The sequence below is a fragment of the Perissodus microlepis genome, chromosome 18 (genome assembly GCF_051167445.1).
Source record: "Perissodus microlepis isolate ML-2025 ecotype Zambia chromosome 18, ASM5116744v1, whole genome shotgun sequence".
Classification (NCBI taxonomy): domain Eukaryota; kingdom Metazoa; phylum Chordata; class Actinopteri; order Cichliformes; family Cichlidae; genus Perissodus; species Perissodus microlepis.
The window spans coordinates 26,091,147-26,118,858 of NC_140478.1; the positions used below are offsets into that span (position 1 = coordinate 26,091,147).

The 27,712-nt window shown below is 38.6% G+C and overlaps 1 protein-coding gene across 2 annotated transcripts; it reads left to right on the top strand.

Moving 5' to 3' along the window:
• The first annotated feature begins 3,806 nt into the window (after positions 1-3,806).
• On the top strand, positions 3,807-27,712 carry nectin4b (nectin cell adhesion molecule 4b). Of its 2 annotated transcripts, none has more exons than XM_084911325.1 (11): positions 3,807-4,229; positions 9,089-9,289; positions 12,009-12,176; positions 15,257-15,535; positions 18,421-18,538; positions 21,649-21,800; positions 22,104-22,269; positions 22,407-22,482; positions 22,754-22,810; positions 23,012-23,197; positions 24,311-27,712. In XM_084911325.1, the coding sequence occupies exons 1-11, from the start codon at positions 4,178-4,180 to the stop codon at positions 24,536-24,538; spliced, it is 1,683 nt and encodes a 560-aa protein (XP_084767451.1). In that variant the 5' UTR covers positions 3,807-4,177; the 3' UTR covers positions 24,539-27,712. The 2 variants fall into 2 exon arrangements, with proteins under 2 accessions (XP_084767451.1, XP_084767450.1); XM_084911324.1 differs by having other exon boundaries at positions 24,275-27,711.

Genomic DNA, 27,712 nt, shown 5'->3' on the forward strand with positions numbered 1-27,712 from the left:
TAATTTAACTGTTTACTAATAAAAGCTGTGTCGATGAGTTTAAACTGTGTGACTCTTTGTGTTTCACAGCTGCTCTTACTGAAGTTACAAAGAAAAGAGAAGTTTGAGGTTTCTATTCAAGTCTTCCCTTTTTTTATTTGAGCTGTCTGGACTAGAACTTCGAGTCGTGTAAACAGAGCTTAAGTTCACTAATCGACCTTTAGGAAAAGCTTTATAATCCCATTGCTTTAATCTGTCATTGCTTTAGTTTAATTCTAGCTGATCGATGCTTTGTGTCAGAAAATTCTGATGACTATAAATACTGGCTTCTTAAAAGCTTCTTTTAATGTCTTTAAGAGGCTTTATTTTTAAAGATCTGACTAACAGGTGAAAACACAAAGAAGCTCAGTTTGCAGATGACGTCAAAGAGGTTTATGACGATAACTGAGAAGTTGGAACCAAATTGGCAATAATGAAACAATTGTTTCTGCATTTCTTCCTTTCTTAATAAAGACTTTATGATTACTGGTTAAAGTCAGGCAACACTTTTAGGGTTTTTAGAGTAGTTGCAAAACCAAATGTAACACAGTGACTGATGCAGAAAGATTTTTATTTTTTAATATTGGCCTTTTTCTACTTTGGAAACATCTTATTTCTTATTTGTGTTAGTTTTTCATAATAGATGTCACCTTTTTAGAAGAAATTCCATTTCTGAACCAACTATTATATATTGGCATTGCTCATAACTCAAAATGTTTCAAAGAAACTCAACGTATGATGGTATTTCACAAGTAATCCAAATTATGCAAAAAGTCAGTATTTTACAATTTTGATCCTTTTTTTAAATAACTTGTGCTGATCTCTGAGGCCCAGCTTCAGGGATTCATCTTTATCACAGTTTGTATAGCAGAAAATTAATTGATGATACTAAAAACGTCCTCAAAGACCAACTTCTTCCAAAGGCCCTGAAAGTTTTTTGTATGATAAAGCACCACATTAAGAACCAAATGTGATAATTAAGTTGCACAGAGATCAGCAAATTAACACTTTGGATCCTATCCCCTGATCTTAAGCCAATCAAGAATCTACTGCCAGGATGTAAATGGCAGGTGGACAAGCAGGACCCCACAAATTGTCATCAGCTTCCAGCAATGCTACAGCAGGAATGGATTGCCATCAAGCTTTGGGCCAAAAGCTGATATCCAGCATGCCACAAAACTGTAGAAGTTACATTAACTAAAATAAAAGCATGCACAAAATGAACAAAAAAACCTAAATAAAAATGTAGGTGTATGAAACAAAACTACTCAACTTCTTTCTTCCTTAAAAAAATATTAGAACACATGTCACACAAATACTTTAGAAAACTGTCAAAAAGGTTAAACTACACTCAAAATCATGTTTTTGTACCCAAATTAGAGCTGGAACACTAAACTGGCACACTACACGGACAAATCAATATAATTTGGCATCCTAATAGCGCAAACCATAACGTGCTTTACAGTTTTTAACAGTCAATAACAACAATAACCATATTTTAAAATTTAAAAATATGATTTTGATTTTTTTTTTAAGTATAAATTAGAAAATAATTGTAATTTTTAAAAAAGTATGTTACATTTTTTGTAACATCCTTGATTGCAGACGCAGGTAAGACCAGATAATACCACCAACAGAAAATCCTGATATGTGACTGTTCTGTTTAGGTGTCTAGATCTCACAGATAAATGTAACAGCTGCAACAAAGGACGTTTAAAATGTCTTTATTTGTCTCACCTGCCTTTGACGTGGAAATATAACTGGAAATGTATTCAAAACAGACTCACAGGAGGCTGTACTTACCGGCTGTGTGCAGTTTTCCCCGAGGCTCCTCGCAATAACAGGACAAACTTGCTCACACTGAAGCGTCACACAAGCATTCTGCTGTTACAACATACCTGCCCCCAGCATTATCTCGTGAATCAAAGGAAGAAGTAAACATCTATGTTTGTGATTCCCACGGCTCAATGACGCATATTTTTTCCTTTTAATATGGGGGGTCTCTTCCCCCCCCACCCTCCCGCCTTTGTACTGCTACGTTTTTTATAGTCTGCAAAATGATAGATGCGTCTTTAAAAGGCCATTTAAAAATATAACAGGAAATGGTTTAAATGCAAAGCTGATATGTTTCAGACTGAGTGGATCGAGTGTTAGAAAGTGCAGCAAAGGTCCCGTGTATCAAGTCTTGCTGAAGAAGTGTTGTCAGAAACTGTCCGCAAGTCTAAAGCTTCCTGTTTGCAGTCTGGGTTTGTGGATCAGGCCATCTGAGCTTAAGCCAACAAATAAACCACTGAAACTAAAAACAAAAACCCTCACAAACTTTCAGGTTATTTTGGAAAAATAGAACAAACTGGCATCGATAATGGTGTTGCCTTCAAGTACTCCTGGGGAACTCAGTTCGATGAATGCTGTGAAAACAAAATTCATCCACCCATTTTCTTCCACAGAGAAGAATTGGGGTCACATTCTGAAAAGAAATGAATGTCTCAGGGTTAATTATATATTTTAAAAAACCTTTCAGTTTAAATTGCTGGTATAAATGGAAGATGACCATTAGGGGAGGAATTAAAGCATACACGGTTATGTGAGGATTGTTAAAGAAAGGGGGCCAGAACCAGGCCGCCGAAAGGGTTAAATCGAGCCCACTAGCTTTGGATAACGTGAAAACAGCGATGACAGGGGGCATAAATGCTTTCTATCAAACGAGACAGTGTAAGAAAGGAGAAAAATTCACAACATAATGTGTTACTAAAGAATAACATACACATTATGTTATGTCTAAAAACAACTTGGTCGTACGCGGTATGCATCCTGCCCACGTAAGACTATGTTGTGGCCCACCGTGTAAGATAAGTTTGAAACCCCTGGTTTACACAAAGAAACATCAACAACACTTGCACTATTGAATCTTCACCGTCTCCCCACAATGAGTACTTTTTAATGGCTAATCCTACTTGCGGCTTTTCAGATCCTTTAGATGCTGTCATTAAAAAATTGTAGCATCTAAAATTCTTCCTAACAAACAGGAAAGTAACTATTCTACACTCATACAAGCATGAAAGCGAGTCATTTTAAACCATGTTTGTGCAGTTCACCTGTTTATTTCAGTTTCATTGTCACTGGTAAGCCACAGTAGTGGGGGTTTTAACCACACAATATTAACTACTGTTTTATTCTTCGTGTTCTTTTCTCTCTTTGACCCCTTTTCCTTTACTTTTTGATCTTGTTTTTCTTCTCTTATTTTGTTCTAGTTTTTCTTTGTGATCTATTATCTTGAATATAAAAGGTTCTTGATCTTGGTGATTAGCAAAATGGGGAAAAGAAACAAACAAACAAAAAAGAAAATGCAAGTTTAGCTGATAGACAAAATAGATTCATAAATAAAAAAAAGTAGCCACCACTAATACAGTCGTTTCAAACAAAGTCTGATAAATACTCTCCAGAGTAAGGATTTTATTTACTTGCGTAATTGTAAGAGGACATTGTTGGATTTGTCCAAGAAGAGTAGGGGTGTTAATTAGTGTTACTTTTATAGCTTATTGATAAAATTGCAGACTACAATCAAATGATCAACAGTTTAACTGTTAATTTGATCCCTAAACATGTGTAGTTAGATATAAGAAGTTAATCTTGTGAAATTGCTTGACATAAAGTATATTTTTGGTTAATTTTCCGACCCTACCACTGCATTTTCATCTTGCGTCACCTGAACGCAGCGCTAGTGGGCGTGTCAGTGGGCGGGGCGGAGGGAAACAGGTGTAGCGACTCAAACCAAACCTGTATTCTGGTGCTTCTGCCTTCGCGTGACAAGCGAGGTTGTTCTTTTATAAACACAAACTTTATTTTTCTGTCGTGCGAAAGCTCAAATGCAGATTTAACATTTTCCGTTTATTTGTTCATTTCACTGGAAATGAAGATAGAGCCTCTATCAGCTTTTTGCTAACCATTGTTCTTTTATCAGTAGAAGTGTGATTTTTTTAAAACATTATTTCTCAGTTGAACAGGAAACATCTGCTGCCCCTGGCTCCTTGCTGCGGGGTTTGTGTTTTTTAAACCAACCCTGAATTTCCCAACTGAATTTGAACATGGAAGCTTAACACAAGATCTGAATTTCCCAGAAGGAGGCTAATAAAGAGAAACTTTTACTTTGGAACCAAACATGAAGTCAGCTGCAAAAAGTGCTGCGCTCCTGGCATTGCTTTCTTTAATCGGTGAGTTTTCTGTTACATTGATTTGCATGTAAATTAACAGTGACACTGCTTCATAAAACACGAATCACCTGTCTAAGCAAGTCATTTGGAGAATTCTGTGTTCTCCTTTCTGTTAATTGGGTCTGTGACGATTAAACATTTGACAGACATGGCATAAAGCTTGGATATAGTGTCTAAAATCTATACATTTTGAACTTCGTGGTAGCTTCTTGTGCTTAATGTTGGTGTAATTAACCCAGCAATCTTCCTATGAGTGTTAAAACAATGTCCTTTAATATAGAAGGGCTCTTTTTAAGACACTGAATTATTATTATTGCAGTCTTCATAAGTCTCTATGCCTTTGCTTTACTTGCCATGGTTTTGGCCCAATTGTGCAAATTTTTTTTTTGTTACAACATGCAATGATTTCTGTCTCCAAAGCTCATCATGTCACCAAAGATTTATAAATTTAGAAAACTTTTTAATTTTTGCTTTTTCTAAACAGACATATTGGATTTTTTTTGGCTACTTCTGATCTTTTAATTGCATTAACTCAACTGGAGAAATGAATGAAAACCTGAACTACAGCCATCAAACTCTTTGACTTGTGACAAGCTGTCACAAGCAGGGGCGTTTCTAGGATTTTTTTAATGGGGTGGCTGGGGGCATGGCAAAAAAATCAGTCAGGTGGGGTGGGACGGGGGCAGTTTTGCTAACTTTTTCTAAATGCAGAAAATCATCAACCACGAGATGTAACATCTAGATAGACAAAATAAAACTGATTGCGTCACTAAACGGATATCATATCACTGCAAATCATCTCAGTCTAAGCTGAGTAATGTCAGAATAAAGCAAAAAGACTAAATTTCCAGTTTTTGTTGAGCTGCAGTTTAAGGTGCTGGTGAGAAACCATATTAGTTTCACATTGTGTATAGTTCTTTTTCTTTTCCTTTTTTTAATTGCAAAACTATTGACTACAACTCCCTAAGAAATGTAACCCAATAAGGTTTTAGATTGCAGTGAGATTCTAGGGTGTGCCTCATCAAATTACCTTTACATTTTTAATTTTTGCGCACAGATGTACTCGAAAGCAAGAAAGTAATACCCAGGGTAGGATTTAAACCTGTACAACATGCATAAAAGGAACAATAATTTACAATAATTTAGAAGACAGTCTTTTGTTTCCTTTCTTTCTTTGCATGTGCATTAGCTGCACCATCACATAGCTAGGCTTTTTTTCTGCTGGCTACTAAATATATAAAAAAAAAACCCTCAAATGAATCAGAGTTCATGGACAGGTGCCACCTCATGCCCTTCTGGACCTGCCCTGGGTCGCAAGTAGCTTTATATGGTACAACAAGCCAATAAAACAAATGTTTGTTTTGGACAACAGTGTCCTTCCAAATTTTTTGCAATATATTTGGGAATGCCTTTTGCTTTTTTAGATAACCTGTATTGACCTGTGCAACAGGTCTAGCTACCCTCAGATAAATGGTTCTCAATTCATTCATTTCAGCTGAATTATATAATGCCAAATAACCACACAGTCACCCCAAGGTGCTTTTTACTGTAAGGTAAAGGACCTAAAGGAGAGAAATCCCCAACTATAAGATGATATAATATGAGCAAGCACTTGGTGACCGTGGGAAGGACAAATTCCCTTTTAACAGGAAGACGCCTCCAGCAGAACAAGGCCAGTTTGGGTAATGCCATCCACAGTGAATGTCTGGTTAGTCACTAAATCTCTTAGGATTTTAATGCAGAGTACAGTAACCTAAGTTTTATTTGAATTTGGAAGCAGGAAATTGGAGTTCATCAAGGCCTTTATGGATTTAAGCCGAGCCTGTTGTTTAACTAGTTTGTTTGTCTCGTCTGACTTCATGGATAAATGTAGTTGGGTGTCATCTGCACAGCAATGAAAGTGCATGCAGTTTTTTCTAGTATTGCCTAAAGGAAGCATGTATTATGCAAAAAGGTCCCAGCACAGGTACCAATGGAGTGTGGAAATATATATATTTATATTTTTAAAAAAAGGGCTTAAACTCCATGACCAACTTTTGTGTGTGAAGAAGACTCCTGATTTACATTTACACAAACTGGAATCTATCAGATGGATATAATTCAAAGCCGTGCAGCACATTTCCTTTAACACTGATGGTCTGTTTGAATCTCTGCAGTAAAATGTTGTGATCAAGAATAGCAAATGCTGCACTGAGGGCTAGCAGGACATGCATATTGAACTCCACCTTCCCAATACTGTTTCAGTGATATGATGAACACTAAATCCTGATTCGTGTTCTTCAAATGAACCATTCTTAAAAATCTGTAGCTTGAAGCATCTTAACAGAGATAAGTTGATCGTATTTAAAATTGTAGCATTAATGTAGCATTAACAGTCTGCTGTTCTGCTGCACTCGTGAGGCCAGCTGACTATCTCAGAGTTATCAGTAATTCTGCAGCCATGAACATGGGTGAACTGTTCTGGTGTCCACATACTTTTGTCCGTGCAGGTGTGAAGAAAGAAGCAGCAGAACAGAATGCAGCTCCGTCACATTCTTACTCTTACTAAGTGATTTAGAAGTCGTGGCCCAACCTGCGTCTTCCTGTTTTTTTTTGGTGACTAATTCTGATAATGTTCGTCTGCTTTTGTTTCCTCATCTAGTGGAGATTAACATCATTTTACATTTAGTTTGGACTGTTCTGCTCCAGATGAAGGAGCAAACAGATGAATGTGAATGTGTTGTTTTTACTCTTGACCACAGCAGTTTGAATGAACAAGAAAAGCTTGTACAACAGCTTTGAGGTGCCCCAGTGTTTGTCTAGAATGTGTGTGTGTGTGTGTGTTTGTATAATTCTTTCTTTCAGTTTATCTCTCGGCTCACATTGTCAACTCGTCTCCTTCCTCCAAAAATCTGAGTCTATGTCTGTCTCTCTCGGTCTCTCTCGGTCTGGTCCTCATTTAGGTCAACCACACTGTAGTTCTTTGTACCTACTTTTGAACTTTCTGTCTGTGTGAAGAGGCATGTCGGCTCTCCTGTCTGTGCCACCGCTTTGTCAGTGTGTCCTTGTACTAACTATATCAGATCTGTGGGAGTCCCTGTCCTATATTGGCTTCTTTGTAATCATTGATTAAGCTTGTGAATCAGTAACCACAGAGCAAGGAAGAAAAAAAACTTTAAACCCAGAAATCAAAGTGCAAATGTTTTGCATCTTCTGTTTGAGTTGTTGATGTGGCTCTCACACCCATTCCTGTTTCTCTCGCAGTTACACGTAGACATTTTACCAGGTGTGATAAATGTTCCAGCCATTAGTCAGTTCAGATTCATGGCTTTTCAACAGTTTTGATAGTGAAACCCGTCACTGAGAGTTGACAAGAACCAGTAGTTGTCTTTTTGTGCTTGAGTTGCTAAAATGTTGGGTAAATCCTGGATTTTCTATAAAATATCATTAAAAAGCATCTACTTTTGTGCCAGAATGGATTCAGTGTGCAGGCAACGTTTTGCAAAACACTAAAGTTCCTTAAACATACAGCAGTGAGTTAATTAATTCCAAGTTTTCATTAATCAAATCCACATTTATTCCTCACACAGAAACCTGAACTCAGGTGACGAAGAATTTGTTTTAGTTTTACTCTGTCGCAAAGCATTCTTTAAAACCAAAAGCAAGTCAAACTTGAAACATGAAGATGCAGAAAGACATTACGAAATGAAACCGAATAAAGCAAACTTTAAACAGCGGGAAGATCATAGGACACAAAATGAAATCAGTCATCAAACAATGAGACAGCAAAACAAAAAAACGAGTTGAGATCCAATAGATAAGATGGAAATATGTTTCTAATGCAATCAATGTGAAATGTAAAACAACAGAAGCATAAAAATGTGTTGGCGGGCAGATGTTCGTAGTCTTCACCCCCTTGGACCCCTACTGGGAGTAAACCTTGTTTCTCTCTCTGGTAGTTCAAGCCGGCTTCAAAAAATTGACTGGTTTTACATAAGGAAAAAAAAAGCAAATCCAAGACCTATTCTAATGATGGTCAAACCACGTCTTTATTGATATATACTTAGGTGTCAGATCTCGTCATTAAGGACTCAGTGGAGTCAAATGCTCTTTTTTTATGTGGGAAAGGGTTGAAAGAAACTACACACGTGGAAACTTTTCCGTGTTTCCTAATATAAAGGCAGTCTGTCTGAATTGTTTACTGTCAACAAGGAAATATGAAGTAATAAAGTTTTTGCTCTGTCGTGAATAGCAAGTTTGTTCACAAACAAGAGGCAATTTCTGCTTTTAAAAGTCACCTAAAACCAGTTTTTAGTGACTTTCTCGGTGTTGGCATGTCAACAGACAAGCTGGTTAGGTGAATGAGCGAATGCCTGTAATTGTAAATGTTTGCCTATACACAAACCTGTATAGGCTATACCCGACCTTCTGCCTGGAGCATTATAAGATAATGTCGAGCTTTTTATGATCATCCTGAACAGGATTGGTCATAAGAGCTGTCTGGAAGGAAGCACAAACACTTTGGATAACAGAAGAGTGGCAAAAACACTAAATAGTAGCAAAATAGTTGTCACAGGTTCCCAGGCCCTAAGGTCATGTCTGTTTTGTATTTCTTCACTTTGAGGAGCTGGAACAACATATTTGGGTGTGTTGGCACTGACGGGTCTCTGTGAAATTACGGAGAGATTACTATGATGAGTAAAAATGACTGCATGCTTCATCACTTGATTTGGAAATTCCATGCGAAATACCATAAACGTAATTTAGTCTTCAAAATGTACAAATGCCAATGATTTGCTGTGTTTCCTAATCCAAAATCGCACTCTCCAAATATGCCTTATCTTCCACTGATTATATCCACGTTTCTCTTCCCTCCTCAGCCATGCGCGTGGGGGGTGGATTTGTGGAGCCTGCTAACGCCGTCACCACCCTGCGCTCCGTGACAGAGACTCAAACCAGACTCCCCTGTCAGTATCAGGTGGAGGGTGAGCAGAAGGTGGTGCAGGTCACCTGGTACAAGGAGCTTTCAGATGGCAGCAAAGATATGATCATCACAGCTCACTTCATGCACGGCCATACAGGTACTTGACTGAAGAAGCTCCTGTAAAGTCCCTGGGGAAAATAAAAATTTCAGTAATAACGTCTTGGCAAAGCTTTTTTCTTTTCTCTTTCTTGGGGGGGGGGGGGGGGTAAATGAGCGAGGTGCAAGTCAAGCATTGTTTTCCCAGCAGATGCTGCAGTTGCAGCAGTCCTTGGACTTGATACTTAGTGCAAGCATTTATTATCAAGACCAAAACAACTATTTGGTGCATCCTTTGGTTCCAAATACACTTACACACACTGCCCTCATCAGGTTATTGTTTATGGATTTGAACCTCAGTTATCAAATGCTACATCTGCTTTATCTTAAAAAATATAGAGATAATGCAACCTAAGCATTAATGACTTGACAAATGCCAACCATACCTACACTTATTATAATATGCTCTATAATAATCAGGAACGCTAAGGTAAGGTGGTTCTTCATTACTGCAGACCAAAGTTCACTCAAAACCATAAGTACATTTAATAAATTGCATGTGACTGTGCATATAAGTTAAATCATAATCATTGAGAATGAAATACTATAAAAGTGGTCAGCTAATAACAAAATATAGGAAAGACTTTGCTCTTTGTAATTTTGTTTGCTTTGATACTAATAACATTAAGAATATCTGTATTTCATTTAATTGTTCCATTTTTCAGGTTATTAGAAACATGTATTGTTGTCTTACTAAAGTGTACCAGTTAAGCTCACTTTCAGCTCTGTATTCTTGTTCTTGGAGCTTTACTTGATTCACAGCTAACACCTCTCAGTTTAAAGATACAATCAGGAAAAAAACAAACAAACATTATTTAATAAAAAAAAAATACATTTACTAATAAATACGCATTAGTGTGTAATTATGTCTTCTAATAACTGATGCATTATGATCAACTCAAAATTAATCAATTAGAAATGCATAGAAGCAGGCGATGGTTTGTCATGTTGGCCTGATATTTTGGATACGGTGGCTGAGATTCACACATAAAACACAATGTCAATAGAGACTGACCACGTGCGCAGTATGTCAAATATGGAAGAGAACAGGGCTCGCAGTTGTTCACATGTTGTGGTGGCAAATTTGAATTTGTATCTAACTCCAATTTCTGTCAGTGTAAAATGTTTAGCTACGCATTCGATCAATGAAATGTCTTAATATAAGACGTGGAAGAGCAATTTCAACATTATGTCTCAGGTTTTCTACATGGCAAAAAATGCTGCTTTAGTAAGTAAAAGAAATCTGTCCCCAATGTAAGAACTAAGATGTAAAATTACAGAAATGTATAATTGAATTATTTTGGCATATTGTGACTGGTCATGAGAGAGGTTTTAAGGGTAGGAAAAGCTGTTAAAAAAAAAAAAAAAGTATGCTGTCTTTCACATTTTCCAAAGCCATCCAGCGGTGCCGTATTGGAGTCTTTGCCAGGCTAATTGCGGCCCCCGCCCTTATGTGTGACACACCCCTGGTTTAGACGTAATATCATCCTTTTCCTCAAGCCTCATCTCCTGACACATAAAAACGTGCATAAACATGCTTATCTATTCCCAATATTGTCACAATTACTTTGTGTCAGCAGATTAGACATCAGCATGAACATCACTGACTCATCGACTCATATCAGACTCCTTTCACAAAGTTTTACAGCTCCCTCCCAAATCAACATGGACACGTATTGACAGCTGAGGTAAACAGCGGACTGTCAACCTGCGCTCACTACAGATGAACTTCAGTCACAGTTTGTTTGTCCTGCAGCGAGTATTATGCACTTATGCAGTTGATCTGCAATCTATCGACATCTAGCGAGAGATTTTAGATACTGTAACTTTAAGCAGACTTTCTTCTGATTGGCTGCCCCTCAAAGTTTTGAACAGAAGGTGGGTGGAGCTTCTGTGCTCATAGCCAGAGCTTTGTGCCTGAAATTATGACATTGGGGATATCCACTTTCAGTAACACCGTATGGAGCTAAGAATAGAAAAAAATGTCTGAAACTGAGCATAAAGAGCAGTCTGAAGCCACGCTTCAAGGAAAAGCATTTTAACATTTACAGTTTTGACTAATCATAACAGCCTCAGTGCAAGATCTGGAGGTTGGAGATTTGCTTTGTGAATTGGTGGAGAAGTCAGAAGGTTGAGGTACATGTGCTGGTTAATGGAAATGTAATTTGATCCAGATGCCCATGGCTGGTCCAGTGGGCCATGATTGTATGAATGAATGTGAATCATGCGCTACATCTACCTTTGCTAATCGTTTAAATACCTTTTTCCTCACTGCTGTTGTTAAAGACTCACTACTATGAGTAGACCTGATTTAACGGCTGTTACATTACTCTGCTTATAACACACATCATTTCACTTTCAGATTTATTCATGTAAAGATAAATTAGACGCATCATCTTTAATAGCAACTTTATCCATAAGTTCAAATTAGAGTCACAAGTTAAAAGTACACACATGAGAAAAAAAAACAAAATAATTGTTGCTGTGTCTCTAATTGGGATGTGGTTATTTGAAATGAGATCATCCCAGCAGACCATTGTTTTGTACCTGGATTACTCTTTATTATTTGTCTGTTGTGACGCTGCTTGATAACTGGAGGCTTATTTTAACAATGTCTAACCATTTATTCTCCTTTCCTGGAGCTAATGCTTTTGACAAAGGGTCTGTTTGACGTTTTGTGAGTGTTGAAGATGCTCACCTGAGGTTTTGTTGTTTGACAGAGTTTGGGCGTTACTCTGGTCGGGTGAGATTCGAGAACAGCAACCCCATCAAGAACTCTGCTCTGATCATCCTGAACACAGAGCAGTCGGACGAGGGCAGCTACACCTGCCATATCTCCACCTTCCCCAGTGGAAATTTTGAGAAGAAGATCGCCCTCACCGTCTGGAGTAAGACTCATCATCCTTTCTCTCTCTTTTTTTTTAATCTTCTCGCCCACATGTCCCTAATCCTGAGAGAGCTGCTGTAATGATGTTTACACCATCATATCTTCATAGAGGAACTGGTGACTGGGGGAATTCAGAAGGTGTGCCAGCATGGCCACAAGCACTGCCAGCTTACTTTAGGTTTTAGCGTGTGAAAAGCCAAAAGGGAAATTATTTTAATTCTATATTATTCTGTTACTCCAACTAAAAATTAAGAAAAAGTTTAAAATATTCTCAAGTATAAAAAAGCACCACAGAATCTGCGTACACCAAAAATATGTTATGCGGATTCTGATTCTGGTAGGTAGATAGCAGCTCAGCTGTCAAAACATTTGCAAGTTTATTTGGTGTTCCAGAAAGATGGAGAGGGTTTTCCAAGATCCAAGATAAATAGGTTTCCATCACGAGGAGTGATTGAGTTTGAGATAAGTTTGGCATTGATGTAAGTTTCGTATATATCCTTAATCACAAGTTTACATAAAGAGCTTTACACCCCCATAATCTTTATAATCTTAATTCTTCCTCTGAAGAAGGGAGGATGATAGAAAAACGACTGGAAAAAGCATGTTGTGTATATACAAAGAAAAGCGAAATAAAAAAGTATAATCACTATTAAAAAGTATGATATAATTGTGGAAACAGGGTTGTGCTTTAAAGAGCTGCCAACTTCAATTTCCCAGGTCTGTGGCAGAAGAAAAGCTTCCTCTTTAGCCTAAAATCACCTGTTTCCACTCCTTATTTTGTCTTTTGAAAGATCTTTGCAGAAGTTTTGGACCCAACTAAAGCCTGGCACAAGTAATTTCCCACTGAGAAAGGAGCTTAAAATTCAGTCCCCTTTCAAATGTTTTAAAAACTCATTTTGATGTATACAGTTTCTGCGGTGCCGCTGTTGTCCCCAGGCTTCCGCCTTTACAACCATAATAACAGCCGTGGGAACACTGTTTTTGGACGGATCCTTTGTGAAGTAAACCCTGGAATGATGCTATCATTTTTAAACAACTTTCCCATTTCACTGCCAGTCATCTGCAGTAACAGACCTGTCTCAACACGCCCCAGATCTGACAAATCAACAGAAAGTTGAGTAGTAAGAGACAACCTGTAGCACTGAATTCCCTCCATGTTGGAACATTCAGCTGTAAAATGTTGATTTGTAAGTGCAGAAACTGATGCAGGAGGCTACCTGCCCACGTGTTACTGTCAAAAACTGTAAACTCAACAAACTGGGCATGTTGTTCTTAATGTGAAAGAATAGGTTTTAGAGAAATGACCCTACTGTGAATGCACTGTGCCGAAAAGTCACATTTGGACTTGGAATTTTTGTTAAAAACTGGGTGTTTGGTTTACAGATACATTTATTTTAATTGGATGAAAAATGACCAGGATGGAGGTATCAGCATGTTTTACAACACAGCTTCTCTCATGAAGGCACTTTTCAGATAAGTTTGTCAGGTAAATAATGTGAGAGCTGAAATATTTGGAGGGGAGAACATCTCCCCTGCTCACTTTTTCTTGAATTGTGTCTTTTCTTGGCTGTGAGTCAGAATCATTTATCACTGTGGAAGCTGGAATCATTCCTTTATTACTGTAAGCCAATGAGTGCAGCATATTTCCCTCGCTGATATGCCGCGCTGTGCTTTTGTGTTTTGTTTTTTTACTAGTTTCTGTTTTTAAAGTTTGAGCTTTCCTCAGGTGGTGCCCTTTTCTTTGTCAGTTAATCCATAATAGCTGTTGTTGTTGTTAATGCTACCTACTTGTTTTGTCTGATGTATTAATAATCCAAACATTAGTGGAAAGAGTTAACCAGCCAGTGACTGTTTACAACAGTCATGACTGCAGTGTGAATCACAATCGTGTTAAACCAGTTGGTGACAGGGCAACAAAAACAAAATGTAGCTGTGTGAAAACATCTAAGGTGACCTGTTCTGAGAGAGTTTTGCAACTTGGTGTTCTTACACAATTCCAATGAATTTGATGGTACTTTTAGTTGGAAACCCACAACTGTAATATGTGGAATATTCTCCAAAGTAGAAGTGGGCACATTAAAGCACAAAAAGATTACTCTGTTTATACACTGTATATAAAAGATGGAAGTAGATTTGCATTAGCTGGATAGCTTTTCCCATTTTGATTTTTTTTTTTTTAACCTTTCTTTTTGGTGTTGCGACCTGCTAACACTTGGTGCAAGTTGCATTAATGCACATGATACAGAAATGGATACCTGCTAATTTATAATAGAAAAATACTATAATTTAATTGTTTCATTTATTACATCAAAAATGCATCAAAAATAGTCAAATTCCACAAATACCATGGAGAGGTCCGGTTCAATGACTCATTATCAGGTGAGGCTGAGCAGACAGCTAGAGCTACACGTGTGTCTGCCCACACCTGTCAGTCACATAAGCTACACCCACTAACAATGCCCAATTCCAGCAAGGTGGAATGAATGGGCGACGATGATTGTAAAGTTCAAAACCTTTTGTTTTAAACCAGCTTTTAAACCACTGGGACATGTGGTTTCATGTCCAAGTGGTTATTTGAAGATGGGAATCTAGAGGGATCAATGAAGGTCACCCTGCTGGTGGCACTAAATAGAAAGTCAGCGGATCTGTAGCTGGTTCAGCAACCCGGAAGATTTCACTGGACTCTGTCTGTTTTTTGTTTTTTTTTTCTTTGCATTTAACTTTTGTAGATCAAATAACATTTTTACAAAAGGTATGCGGAAAAATGCAAATGTGAATCTGTTGTTGGTACTGCAGGAACATTTTTGAATCATTAGGCAGTTCTGACTTGAAAGTCTGTACAAACTTTCATGCTAATCCCTCAAACAGATTTCATTTGCCAGTCAGGACAAGTGTTGGATCATCTACCCCCTTAGCTCTAAGAGCCAAGAAGTGACAAATAAACTAACTTGGGAAAGAGACTTTGTAATCTGATGACTGAACTCATTGTGCATTTTTTTTTATTTAGTACTTCAGCAAAGGATCAGCTAGAAAGTCCAAACCAGAAGACTTCAATTAACCTCTTTCCTTTTCGTTGTCTAGTTTTACCCATCTCCTCCCTGGATCCAGTAACTCTTGTGGAGGGCCAATCCTTCCGTGTGGCAGCCACCTGCCGGGCTATAGGTCACCCACTTCCCATTCTCTCGTGGGACACCGACATCTCAGGAACGGTCCAGAACCGCACCAGCGAGACTGGGTCAGTGTCCAGCTACTTCTCGCTCCACCCCCTGCGTAGCATGAACGGGAAAAAGCTGGACTGTTTAGTGTGGCATCCCGGCCTGGAGGAGCCGCGTAGGATCAGCAACCGCCTGGAGGTTCAATGTGAGTATAGCTGTGGAGCAGAAGTAAAACAGACTGGAGCTGTGGCATTAACATCATATTTTTAAGTGCTGAGTTGGGTTTTACTGCAGAAATAATATTGCTGGTTCAAGCAAGAACAATAGAAGGAACCAGAAAAGTCACAGAGTATGATATGGAAAAATAAGGGAGAGAATGGTACCCCTCACTGGCCCCTTCCCATTCTTTACAGGTCGGGGATCACACATCGCTCATTCTTGCCCGTCAGAAAAACATTTCCCGAAATTATTCAAGCAAATATAAAATGTGGAGAAGTTAGAGCGTTATCTGTTTTTACCAAGTTATTTGGTAGAAAATTCTGTCTCCATACAAGATACAGCTCTATAATTTAGCCTTAACATACAGCACACCAAGCTCGAGCACTGATCAGACGTGTTAAATCACCAGTAGGATCAGTCGTGGTGGATCGTTGCCAGCGAAACTGTCACCACCGAGTCGCTCACTGATACTGCGACAGTGACAAAAGCACTATGGCGGTGACCTTTTTTTCCTTCCCCTTGTCTAAAACAAATGTCTCACTTCAAACTTCATTCATGGGAAAGTGCAGCAATGTGAGCTTTGGTTTTGTATACACTGTCCATCCGTCAGACACATGACTTGCAGAAACCAGAGAGCGAAGGGTGTGGATATTGAAAGCAGTTTTAGTCAATTAACCATGAAAGTTTTAAAACAACATGAAATAATTTATCTTGACATTCGTCAGTAACTAATTTGAACAAGTACTACACAAAGGTCATGTGTAGTGGTGGCTGATGCCTAATAAATGCCTGGACCTCCTACTGTTTACTAATTTAATTAGTAGATCATCACGCCCCAATACTGCTTTCTCAGTGCCATCCATATTTTGTTTTGGTGTGTTTTGCAGCTGTAAATAGATACTCTGTAACCTTGCATTGTATGAAGCAGTGTACGTCACTGCAAAGGGTTTTAAATTACTACACTTGTGCTGTTTAGTGCAAACTATATGGTCATATAGAATATGTAAAGAACTGGGATACGCCTGGCTTTTTAGTTAATAACAAGAACAAATAAAGGAAAAAATGACATAAGTGTTTTTACTCTCGGATTTCTTAAACACTGTTTTTATAGTCCCACCTTTCTCCTTTCACTTGAAGCTTTGTGCTGATCCTCGACGTATCGCGATTTTTATCCTTCTTCCCTCCGTTACAGTAACGCGTTACAAGTAACGCGTTACTGTAATCCGATTACTTTTTTCAAGTAACGAGTAAAGTAAGGGATTACTATTGCAAAAACGGTAATTAGATTACCTTTACTTTCCCGTAGGAACGCTGCGTCACTGCGTTACTAAAACCGTGATTTTTTTTTGCGAGAATGTCTCATGTAAGCAAGTGCGACGTTTGTGACAACAGCTGTGTGCAGATCAACAGTGGATCATATATCGAGTGCGGAGAGAGTATGAGCGTGCAGCGTTTAAAGCGTGGAAGTACTGACCTTATTTTGAGTTTGATTCCATAAAAAGTGACAAAAACATTAGCGTCCGTTGTGCGTGGGAAGAAAACTTCTTTTTACAGCGAAAAAAACCCCCCTAAACTTCCAAGCAAGCACCGAGTGCACTACCACGTAATGGGAAATTCACAGAGAAACTGCCATATCCTTCCACTGACCACTGCGGCACACCTGCACCAGGGTAAACCTCCGCCTACCCCACTCCTGCTTTACAGGTGAAAATAGAGCAAAAGGACCGCTAGTCTTTGATTTTATTTATTTTCTGCTGTGTTTTACTTGCATCTATTTGAAAGACTGAGTGTAAACACACACAAAAAAAAATTTATGTGCTGGAATGTGCAGAAAATAGGTTTAAATATTAAACAAATTTCTTCCAGTCAGAGAATGTTGCATATAATTACATTTTTGCTTGATGCATAAAGTTAAAAGATTAAAACTAATAAAACAAGTTTTAAAAAGGGACTTTTCCATTTGATTACATTTTGTATGATGGATTATGCAGAAAAAGTAGAATTGGGCTGAAAGATCTATCACTTTATCACCTATTCAGGTTGTAAATCGTGTTTTTAAAAAGTAACTAAGTAACTAAGTAATTAATTACTTTTGAAAATAAGTAATCAGTAAAGTAACGGGGTTACTTTTTTGGGGAAGTAATCAGTAATTAGTTACTGATTACTTTTTTCAAGTAACTTGACCAACACTGCTTATCAGTATGCTGTATGGAATGACACTGCAGTTGCTCTTTGCTGGGCTATGGGCCAAACTTTAAGCTCTTCCCTTTAATGGGAATGTAAGCCAATTAGATATTTTTGACTCTAGTTGCCCAGCAAATTATATTTATAAGGCTTAACTGTCAGTCTTTGAGATTAAAGAGCTAGGTAAATATTAGCTACTATCGGCAGATTTGAACCTGCGGCGGGAAAGTTTATCAGTAATAGTCTGTCCTTGACTACTGTAACTGTATAACTGTGCCAAAACTTTAATTGTTCCAACAATTCCTCTTTGTCTGATTTGAAGGACATTTGTTAAAGGTGTGGGTGTGAGCTGTGCCAGCTTGCTTTTAAAATGGGATTAAATACAAGGTTTCAAGCTAAAATTTTCTGCTAATATTATGTACTCACTGTTAAAATCACTGAACTGGTGCTCAATACGCTTAGTAATGACTCCAAACCTCCCAGATAACATTTGAAATTTTGAGACTTGCGAAAATCTTTTTGTAGATTTAAGAGGAGGAAATAACTTCATCTGTTGTGTTTATGGTGCAAACAAACTTCTTTGTATCTTCTCTGCTGCTCTACAAAGTTCTCTATTTGATCTATTATGCAGCATAGGAGACACTAGGTTGTGATGCTGCTTAATTAATATTTTTGTTTCTGTATCAGACCCCCCAGATGCTACAATCACGACGTCCTCATCTCGTTGGTATGTGGGTTTGGAGAAAGCTGAGCTGGTGTGCGAAGGCAGGGGACACCCCAAACCTCAAAACTTCACCTGGACGTGGTACTTTCTGCATTTTCACATACACATCTGTCACTCTGGCAGTCAACAAGACTATGATGATATCATGTTAAATCCCACCTCCCCCCTTTCTAATACTATTTATGCTGCTAATGTTCTTTTTACATGGCGCTGGAATGTAAGTCAAAACATAGATAAGCCACTGCTAACACGCATACACATGGAGTACACACCTGCAAACAACAAAGGAGTGCGCTCCCATCTAAAGGGGGGGGGTTCCTATCCTCTGCTGGCTCAAATCACTGCTGAATAAAAGGTGCGGTGTCGCGTTGCCAAATTTCAAGTTAGAAGATTGTGTTTCACACGAGGGAGGGAGTGAGCGACACAAGGAAGAGCAGGAGACACATGCTAAGCATTTAATCATAGTGCCATGCTTTAAATATCACTCTAATGCCTGGTAAAACACTGGGTCTGTACTTTAATTAAAGACGCCAGCCATTACAGTTCTCTCTGTGCACACAGTGATCAAATGTTTTGTGCTGAGTGAAAAATACTTGGGTCATGAGGCAATCTTGAAATATTAAAGTTGTGCTAGTTTCAACCTCTCCACTAAGCCATCCATCACTGAGGCCCCACTGTGAGGAAATCCACTGATTAATTTTAGTTATAATGTCAGTAAACGTTTTGAAATGTTGACTTTTTTCCCCCTTGTTTGCTTTTTAACAATGTAAATATATTGACCAATAGTCAATATGAGTGGCTGACTGCTGGTCTCTCCATGTGAGCATTCACAGAACAAATCTGTAGTTTAATCTGCGTTGAAAACACTGCGTAAAAGAAGCAATTTCTCATTTAGTGGGGTTATGTAAAAGATTGTTGACTAAGGAAATGATCCTACACGTAAGCCATGTGTGGAATAAATAAACTATCATTTCAGCTTTAAATATATGAAGTCATGCTAGCTGTTTCTGTGTGTTGAGTCTTAATGCTAAATTCTTGGTTCCACTTTTATATGAATTGGCAGATAACATAGATTTTATCAGCAACCTGAGCATTTCCCACAATGTCTCACTGACTTTGAGTGTGGAATAGCTGAGGGTGCTAGCCAGACTATTTGAGAAATAGTGGATCTATTTTTCTCAAGAGGCCATCTGTAGAGCTTACAGAGATGGTCATGTGGGTGTCAATTCACCCCCCGCGACCCTGAAAAAGGATAAGCGGAAGCGAATGGATGGATGGAAATGCTGTAAGCAAAGAATGCTTTCAAAGATGGAAGTGTTAATCATTTATTTTCATCAATCAACAAAATGCAGTGAATGAACAAAAGAGAAATCTAAATAAAATCAATATTTGGTGTGACCACCCTTTGCCTTCAAAACAGCATCAATTCTTCTAGGTCAGGGGTGGGCAACTCCAGGCCTCAAGTGTTGGTGTCCTGCAGGTTTTAGATGTGTTCTTGATCCAACACAGCGGATTCAAATGGCTAAATTACCTCCTCAACATGTCTTGAAGTTCTCCAGAGGCCTGGTAATGAACTAATCATTTGATTCAGGTGTGTTGACCCAGGGTGAGATCTAAAACCTGCAGGACACCGGCCCTCGAGGCCTGGAGTTGCCTACCCTTGTTCTAGGTAGACTTGCACACAGTTTTTGAAGGAACTTGGCTGGTAGGTTGTTCCAAACATCTTGGAGAACTAACTACAGATCTTCTGTGGATGTAAGCTTCCTCACATCCTTCTGTCTCTTCATGTAATCCTAAACATACTTGATGATGTTGATATCAGGGCTCTGCGGGGGCCATACCCACCAGCATCACTTCCAGTACTTGTTCATTAGGATAGCTCTTAATGACTTTGGCTGTATGTTTGGGGTCGTTGTCCTGCTGCAGAATACATTTGGGGCCAATAAACAATTATTTATATTTCTGAAAGCATTCTTTGTTTACAGCATTTTTTTCACACCTACCTACAACTTAGGCATAATACTGTATGTGCAGCCCAAAAATCTGCAGCAGCTGTGTGATGCTGTCATGGGAATATGGACCCAAATCTCTGAACAGTGTTTCCAGAATCTTGTTCAATCTCTTATGAGGAGAAAGGGGCCATCCAACCAGTACTAACAAGGTATACCTAATAAAGTGGCAGATGAGTGCATATTTTATTAATCAGAACAACCCTAAAAATATAGAATGTGTATCAAATTCACAAATACCTTTCTTGATCTTCTTATAGCTGCTTTACGTTGCTCCAAAGACAAAGTCATTGTTAAGTGTAACAGATAATACCATAAAACATGTAATTTGCTTTATCTAGTAAACTTTTACTTTTACCTTTGGCACTATCGAGGTCAGCTACTTTAGTTTCACAATATGTTTTTATGTATAACTCATGTAGTGAAACTATATTGTACTACTCTAGTTTCAGTCATTTCACAATAGGTCTTTGCTTCATTGCACTGATACTGTGGTAAGTCACAAAAAGAATAAGTCACGGGAGAGATTAGAATCTTTTTGGCCAGTGAAGCTGTATTGCACACCTTATCTGTATCATTTCCACCATCCTCGCTGTGTCAGATGCAATCTCCACCTGTGACTCGATTTAGAAAAGGCTGGTTAGAGAAGCTAGGCGGGGTGTTGAGAAAAGAAATCTGACCCGGGGCGACTTTGACGGGGGGGTAAAGCAGTAGTTAAATAGCTGGTGGAGCACAGTGAAACCAGGGGGGAATATGACCCCTCTCAGTGGACCTGATCAGAAACTGCCTCTATTATGTGGCCTGTACAATTTAGGGCTCAGAAGTTGGGCTTGTTTCAATCCCCCAAACCTAGTATTTACCTGGTTTATACAGATGAGCCCTGCATGCTTTGGTTCAGTTGGTTTCACTCTGTGATGAACCTGATCCTTCAGAGTGTTTACTAAGCGGATAACTTCCTTGATTCAAACCAGTTTTTGTATTTTCCTGTTACTTGCAAGCAAACGTCATTAGATATTTGTATATTTCCAGCTCTCTGGTTTGAACTCTGCTCCTTTCATTTTGTTGTTTGCAGCTATGAGTCACAGCTGTTGTTTCAAACAGTGAGTCACAGAATTCTGCGTAGTTCACCTCTTTGTGACATCTGCAAGTTAATGGTAACATTTTTCTTTTGATTGCTTGCAGGAAAGGGGGAGCTCTGCCTGACGGGGTGTCTGTGGTTGGAGGGAAGCTCCTCTTTCAGCGGCCGGTTCACTTGAGTGACAGTGGGGCCTACGAGTGCATGGTTACGAACAGTGTGGGAAGGGGAAAAACTGAGTATATGCTCAATATAGATGGTAAGTGCAATAAAGCTAATTTTGCATACATTTTCATGGGATTTAATGGAGAAACTGTTCTGCTGCTGTGAGCTTTGTTGATGTTTTTGCAGGTGGAAATTTAGACTTATTTGCCAAACTCCTTCTGAGTTGGTGTAATTTTGAACATTTGCTGCCCCCTCTTGTTAGATACAAGGCATTAACAGTTGAACTCAGTCTGGATTACAAAAAAAATATTAAAGGAAAGATGTAGCTGTGTTGTTGTTGAATGTATTTATATGCGAGAGAGTCATCGGATCTTTTCATATTTTTATATTTTTTTAGAGATGCAATGGCGCATTGGTGAAACCCCTCCTGATAACCTGCTGCTGATCATAATTTGTGCCTCCACCGGAGGTTTAATCCTCCTCCTGATCATCATCATCTTGGTGGTTCACCGCCATCATCGACATAGAACGAACAAGCTTAAGAGACAGCTATCTGAAAAATCGTGAGCTAAAGCACATATTGTTAAAGAAGGCTTTTATTAATAACTTCAACTGGGATTTAAACGGATCTATTTTGTGAACATGTAGGTTTTCCATAAATCCTCAAAATGTGTGTGTGGTTTTTATTTTTTTCTCCCAGGGATGAAATTAGGAGTTTCTCTAGGCAAGCCTCTTTCAGGAGAATAAACTCTACCAGCACAGACTTCAGATACCAGGTAGGAATACGCAGACAGACAGACACACACACTCTCCTGCTGACAACAATAACCTGCAAGCTTGAAGGAAGCCAGGTTGACACACCTGTCCTGCTCGGGTGGAGCCGCTGGCAGCTCAGGCTGATGATTACAGGCTGCTGCAGCTTCAAACAACACTGAAACGTGCAGCGTTCATAGACACATATCATTAATATCTCATTTTTGGCGGTTTGTTATATTCCTCTTCGTGTTCAGGTTCACTAATTTTTTGCGACTTTCTATTTTTCTCCAGGGTGAAGACTCCATGCTCAGAATAGACAGCCGAATGAAAAACAGCCAAATGTCTCTGGTGAGTGTCTCACTGTGATGAAATATATCCAGGTAGAGGGAGAATACTGCTGATCTTGGTTCTGCCTGCGCTGTCTCTAAGGAATTGTCCATATAGCTTCTTCTTTCTAATGTTGAAGGTTTTTTCAAAATAAAATGCTTTAAGATCTTGTCTCAGATTTGCACTTTATCATTACATTGAATGTACTCTCCCTGCCTACAGGAGCATACCCATTCCACTCTGGGTGGGAGGTGGGGGCCAGGAGATGTAGAACTGGATGAACTGGGACGTCCGGTCATCTGGTGTGAAGGCAGCGATATTCCAGAAGGAGCTGAGGTTGACGGAGGGAAGGAGGCGCAAAGGAACAGGGTGGAGTCATACGTGAAGAGCAGTAGCAACATGTCGCTGGTATGTGTCAGTGTCTGAGAGATTAAGTTTGAAATGTGTTTAGATTTGTTTGTAATGTATCATACGGTAACGGCATTCTGTATTTATTGCTGAGTTTGCATTGTCACTGAGGGTGAGGTGGTAAAACAAAAGGGATTCAAATGACAGGAAACATTTTAGGAAACAACAGCAAGAAACGTCATCTCTGTTTTATTAGTCACTTTATAATTGTTCCTGTCTTCTACAAATGATGACGCTTTATTGGATTTATTTAGAAACAGGATCAGGAATGTAAACATGACTGTTTTGTTAAATCTGGATTACAATCTGATGTCGTCACGACCAAAGCTTCACTTAGAGGTTTCATACAAAAGAGATTGAATACCAGTGTGCATTCTCTCCTAGCAATTATTACCACAAAAAAACGTCATAAGAAATATTGGATGGTAGGATATGGTCCATGTTGTGTTAGGAGCTTTTTTTTCTTTTTTTTTTTTTTTAAATCTAGACTTCTACCTCAATAAACTGGTTTTCACTGATCCCATAGACAGTTTTGGTAGAAATATAAAGTTTATCTACAGATTATCCAGCTTGAATTTGGATTTTTAGTGCAAGTATCATAAACCCAGTTTTATCCCCTCTGTGCCTTTTTCAGTCCAACTTCAATTTTTTGGTTATATAAAGGGGACCTATGATGCTCATTTCCAACTAAATATGTATTCTTGGACTCCAGTAAAATAGTTTTGCCTGACTCACAGTTTATCCTCTTTATGGAGCAATCCATTTTAGCCATTTTCTTTCTAAAGGCCACCATCTCCTAGCCAACTTTCATCTGATTGGCTGATCATACAGAGCCAAAACTAGAATAAACAGTGTGAAACTAAGTGGTAGAGCAGATTGAACCCTGAGGTTTTGGCTTGCAGGAATTACCTGTTCATCTGCTGAACTCAGTGTTTAAAACTTCAGTTTCAACATTAACTGTTGTAACTGTATATTTGAGAGAAAATAAGGAAAGGCATAATAGGTCCTCCTTAATATTGGTAACTTTCAGGACAAATCAGGAAAAACAGTATTCTATTTTTATACTGTTTCTACCAGGACTCAGGTCTTCCTTCATCTTTGGTTCCTCTGAAGGCTCAGCAGGATGACGGCAGCGGGCCCAGAGAACCAGACGCCTGCCAGCCCAGGGAGAGAGAGGACTGGGCTCCCACACAGTCTGAAGGACACGACAGTGACGAAGATGGGAGCCCCTACCAGTTATCACAGACTCTCAGGAATTACTTTGACTACAGCAATGGGGCCATCAGGCCCAAGCCAAGTAACAATTCCATTATTCTACACCCCAGAGGACAGCTGATCTAGACAGGACTCTCATCTGTGATATGAAAAGAGAGACTGTCTGTATCTCTGCAGTGACTCTGACTGTGACTTTTGATGTTTGCTTTGAATATATCGGAAGGGTAATTCGTCTCAGGTACTATCCCAATGCTGATTGTTGATTTTTACTTTAGAGATTCTTCCTTATTTCTGTTAATCAAAAGAAGGTTTTGAGTTGTTCTTTTGAGCATTTTATGACTTCATCAGTGAGGTAATAAAAAAGAGATGAGGAATAATTTGGGGGAAGAGAAAAAAAAAAAAAGTCCTGAGCCAGATACGACTGGTATGGTAGAACTGGAACATTTTGGACCACTAATGTAGAATTAAGTTTATAGAGAGTTTTGCCCTGAAAGGTATGCAAATGAAAAGTATTTTTGTTCTTTAATGTATTGTATTAAGAATCCTGTTACAAATGTTTACTATGTTTGGTGCAAAGCTGAGTTTTGCATCCAGTGCTTCTTGTTTAAATACATATAAATAGATACAAAGGACTTGAGAATCCTGCCTCATGCAGGACAATATGTATATATTGCATATGTTTATATAAACTGATCATCCACGACATTAAAACTGTTAAAAGGTGAAGTGAATAACATTGACTCACTTGTTACATCGCTTCGCCCTGTAGAGAAATCTTAGATCTGGCAACTCCACATCACAAAAATTACTTGAGGAACTTGGCAAAGAGTCCAAGGTGCTGATACAAACTATCAGCTCCTCAGATCCAAATTGAATTAAGGTTTTTGAGGCTGATACTCGCCCAAAGGATCAAGTAAAGACACCCTCAGCGATCCAGTGCTCTTGCCCCGATGGGTCAGTTATTTCTACATTGTTTCCACATCAACTCTTGCACATTAGGTGTTCTAATGTTAATGTCTGATATGTTTGTGTGTACATTTGTTTATTAATACATCTTTACAGCCACCTGCTGCTGTCAGCTTAAAAAAAAACCCCTCGTTAATATGAAGAACAAAAGAGACGATGCTGAAAGTTCTTTGACCAGCTGGTGTTGAAATGCATCTATATAACTATAACTTTTTAGTGCTGTAAATACCTTTTGTAAAAAAAGAAACATTGTGATGATACAAATACACTGTAAAAGTTTCTATGCTTTTTTTTTTTAAGAAGATCAGGAAGTGATGTGGATATGTTGAAAATCTTTATTTGTAAAAGTGCAGCTTACAAACATCCTTTTAAAAAAACTGGAACATTAAAGCTACTTCGGGAACTTCATGAAACAGCAGAAACTTTATGGGTTATTCTGTTATAGGTTGATGAATTTAAATAAATTTTCTATTGAAGAAAAAGTTAGGATTTTTGAGAAATATTGTTTTTCTTGTTATTATTTATAGATCCAAACACTGATACTACCTTCATATTTTACTAATAAAGGCATGGAAGACAATTAACTTTGATGCAAATTAAAACATAGTTGTAGTTTTAGCAAGTGTTTACAGGACAGATCTTTGCTTGGCCAGATGCCCTAACTCTGTTATGAGGTTATTAGGGACTAGCAGGTCACTGCATTCGGCTAAGAAATAACCCATGGCATTACTACTGTAAAAAAGATCCTAGAACTAGTACAGGCCACTGTATTTGGCATTAATTTTGTACCGGAAATAACACTGTACCTGTAGGGGGAGTCTTAGACAAAAATGCACTAAGAAGACTGAATAAACATGAAAGTACTGAGAAGTACTGACAAATGATACTAAGAACTGCGGATACTGATTAATATTTTGTTCATGTGCTGCTTGATTAAAGTGCATTTGACACAGTAGACCATAAAACTTTGATTGAGAGGCTCCAGGTCTGGGTTGGTAAAGGTCAGATGGTTTAGGTCATATCTGACAATCCAAAATTTTTTGTTTTCATTGGTGACAAACAGCTCTCGTTACTCTATAATAAGTTGTGGAGTTCCTCAGAGATCCATACTGGGACCTATCTATTTCCCCCCATCATATATGCTACCAATGGAACCTTAGGAATATCCCAAGGATAAACTGAATGCTGAGTTTTACTGCCTCTCAGGCTATTATTCATGCTTTTATTTCCTCTCAGTTGGGTTTTTGTACTGGTTTTTCAAAGGTACCAATCAGAAATAACAATAAATAGACTTCAGATTGTGCAAAATGCAGTCTTACAGCTGCATTTTGCACATGTGAACATATTATCCCAGTTTAACCCTCTACAATTCAATTCAACAGTCGCCACAAGCTGCTTTATATTGTAAGGTACAGACCCTACAGTATTACAGAGAAAACCCAAAGAATCAGATGCTGGATGTCCAATACTTTTACAATTGATTTTAAGATTTAACTTATTACTTGTAAAGGCATTTAGGCTTGGACCGAGATTATATACGTAAGAGGTGGGGAACTCAGGCGTCAAGGGCCGGTGTTCTGCAGGTTTTAGATGTGTCCTTGTTCCAATACAGCTGATTTAAATGACTAATTTACCTCCTCAACATGTCTTTAAGTTTTCCAGAGGCCTGGTAATGTAGTAATCATTTTATTCAGGTGTGTTGACCCAGGGTGATATCTAAAACCTGCAGAACACCGGCCCTTGAGGCCTGGAGATCCCCAGCCCTGATATATGTGAACAGCTGTTTGCTGTACCGACCAGTGTGCAGCCTGAGATGCTCAGGCAGAAACCTGTTAACTGTTCCCACCTCATGCTTAAAGCAAAAAGGTGATCAAGTGTCTGCTTTTAGGGCTCCACGGCTGACTCATTTATATTGTAAGATTATTTTTTTTAATACTGGTATTGGTAAGTGCTACACAACCAAACATTATCATTTCACTAGGCTGCAGCTGCTCTCCAAGGTTGGAGCTGACATGGACAACTGTTGCAAACCTTTGGCTGTCATCCTACAACTATAGCCCAGTTAGAATCTGCCCCCTACTGCTTGATGATTGTGAGTGTACATGTAGTCACTCTTGAGGTTGTTGAAGGGTCTTAATTAAAGTATTGGGTACAAATACAGTCGAAAACTCTGTGATGCCCTTATCTGTGTGATGAAACTTACACTCAGCGTCTTTGATGTTTTACACAGATTGGAATTAAGATGATGCCAATCACTTCTAAAATGCACTTATTTCATTGCGGTTTCACTCAAGGATTTACAAAATTCTCATTCTCCTTCCACTTTTATTTAAA

Bases quoted from the DNA above. Each gene is read 5' to 3' on its own strand.
- nectin4b (XM_084911324.1), top strand. From the start codon at position 4,178: ATGAAGTCAGCTGCAAAAAGTGCTGCGCTCCTGGCATTGCTTTCTTTA. The intron at 22,483-22,753 runs GTAGGAATACGC...ATTTTTCTCCAG, and splicing joins GCACAGACTTCAGATACCAG to GGTGAAGACTCCATGCTCAG. The intron at 22,811-23,011 runs GTGAGTGTCTCA...CCCTGCCTACAG, and splicing joins AAAACAGCCAAATGTCTCTG to GAGCATACCCATTCCACTCT.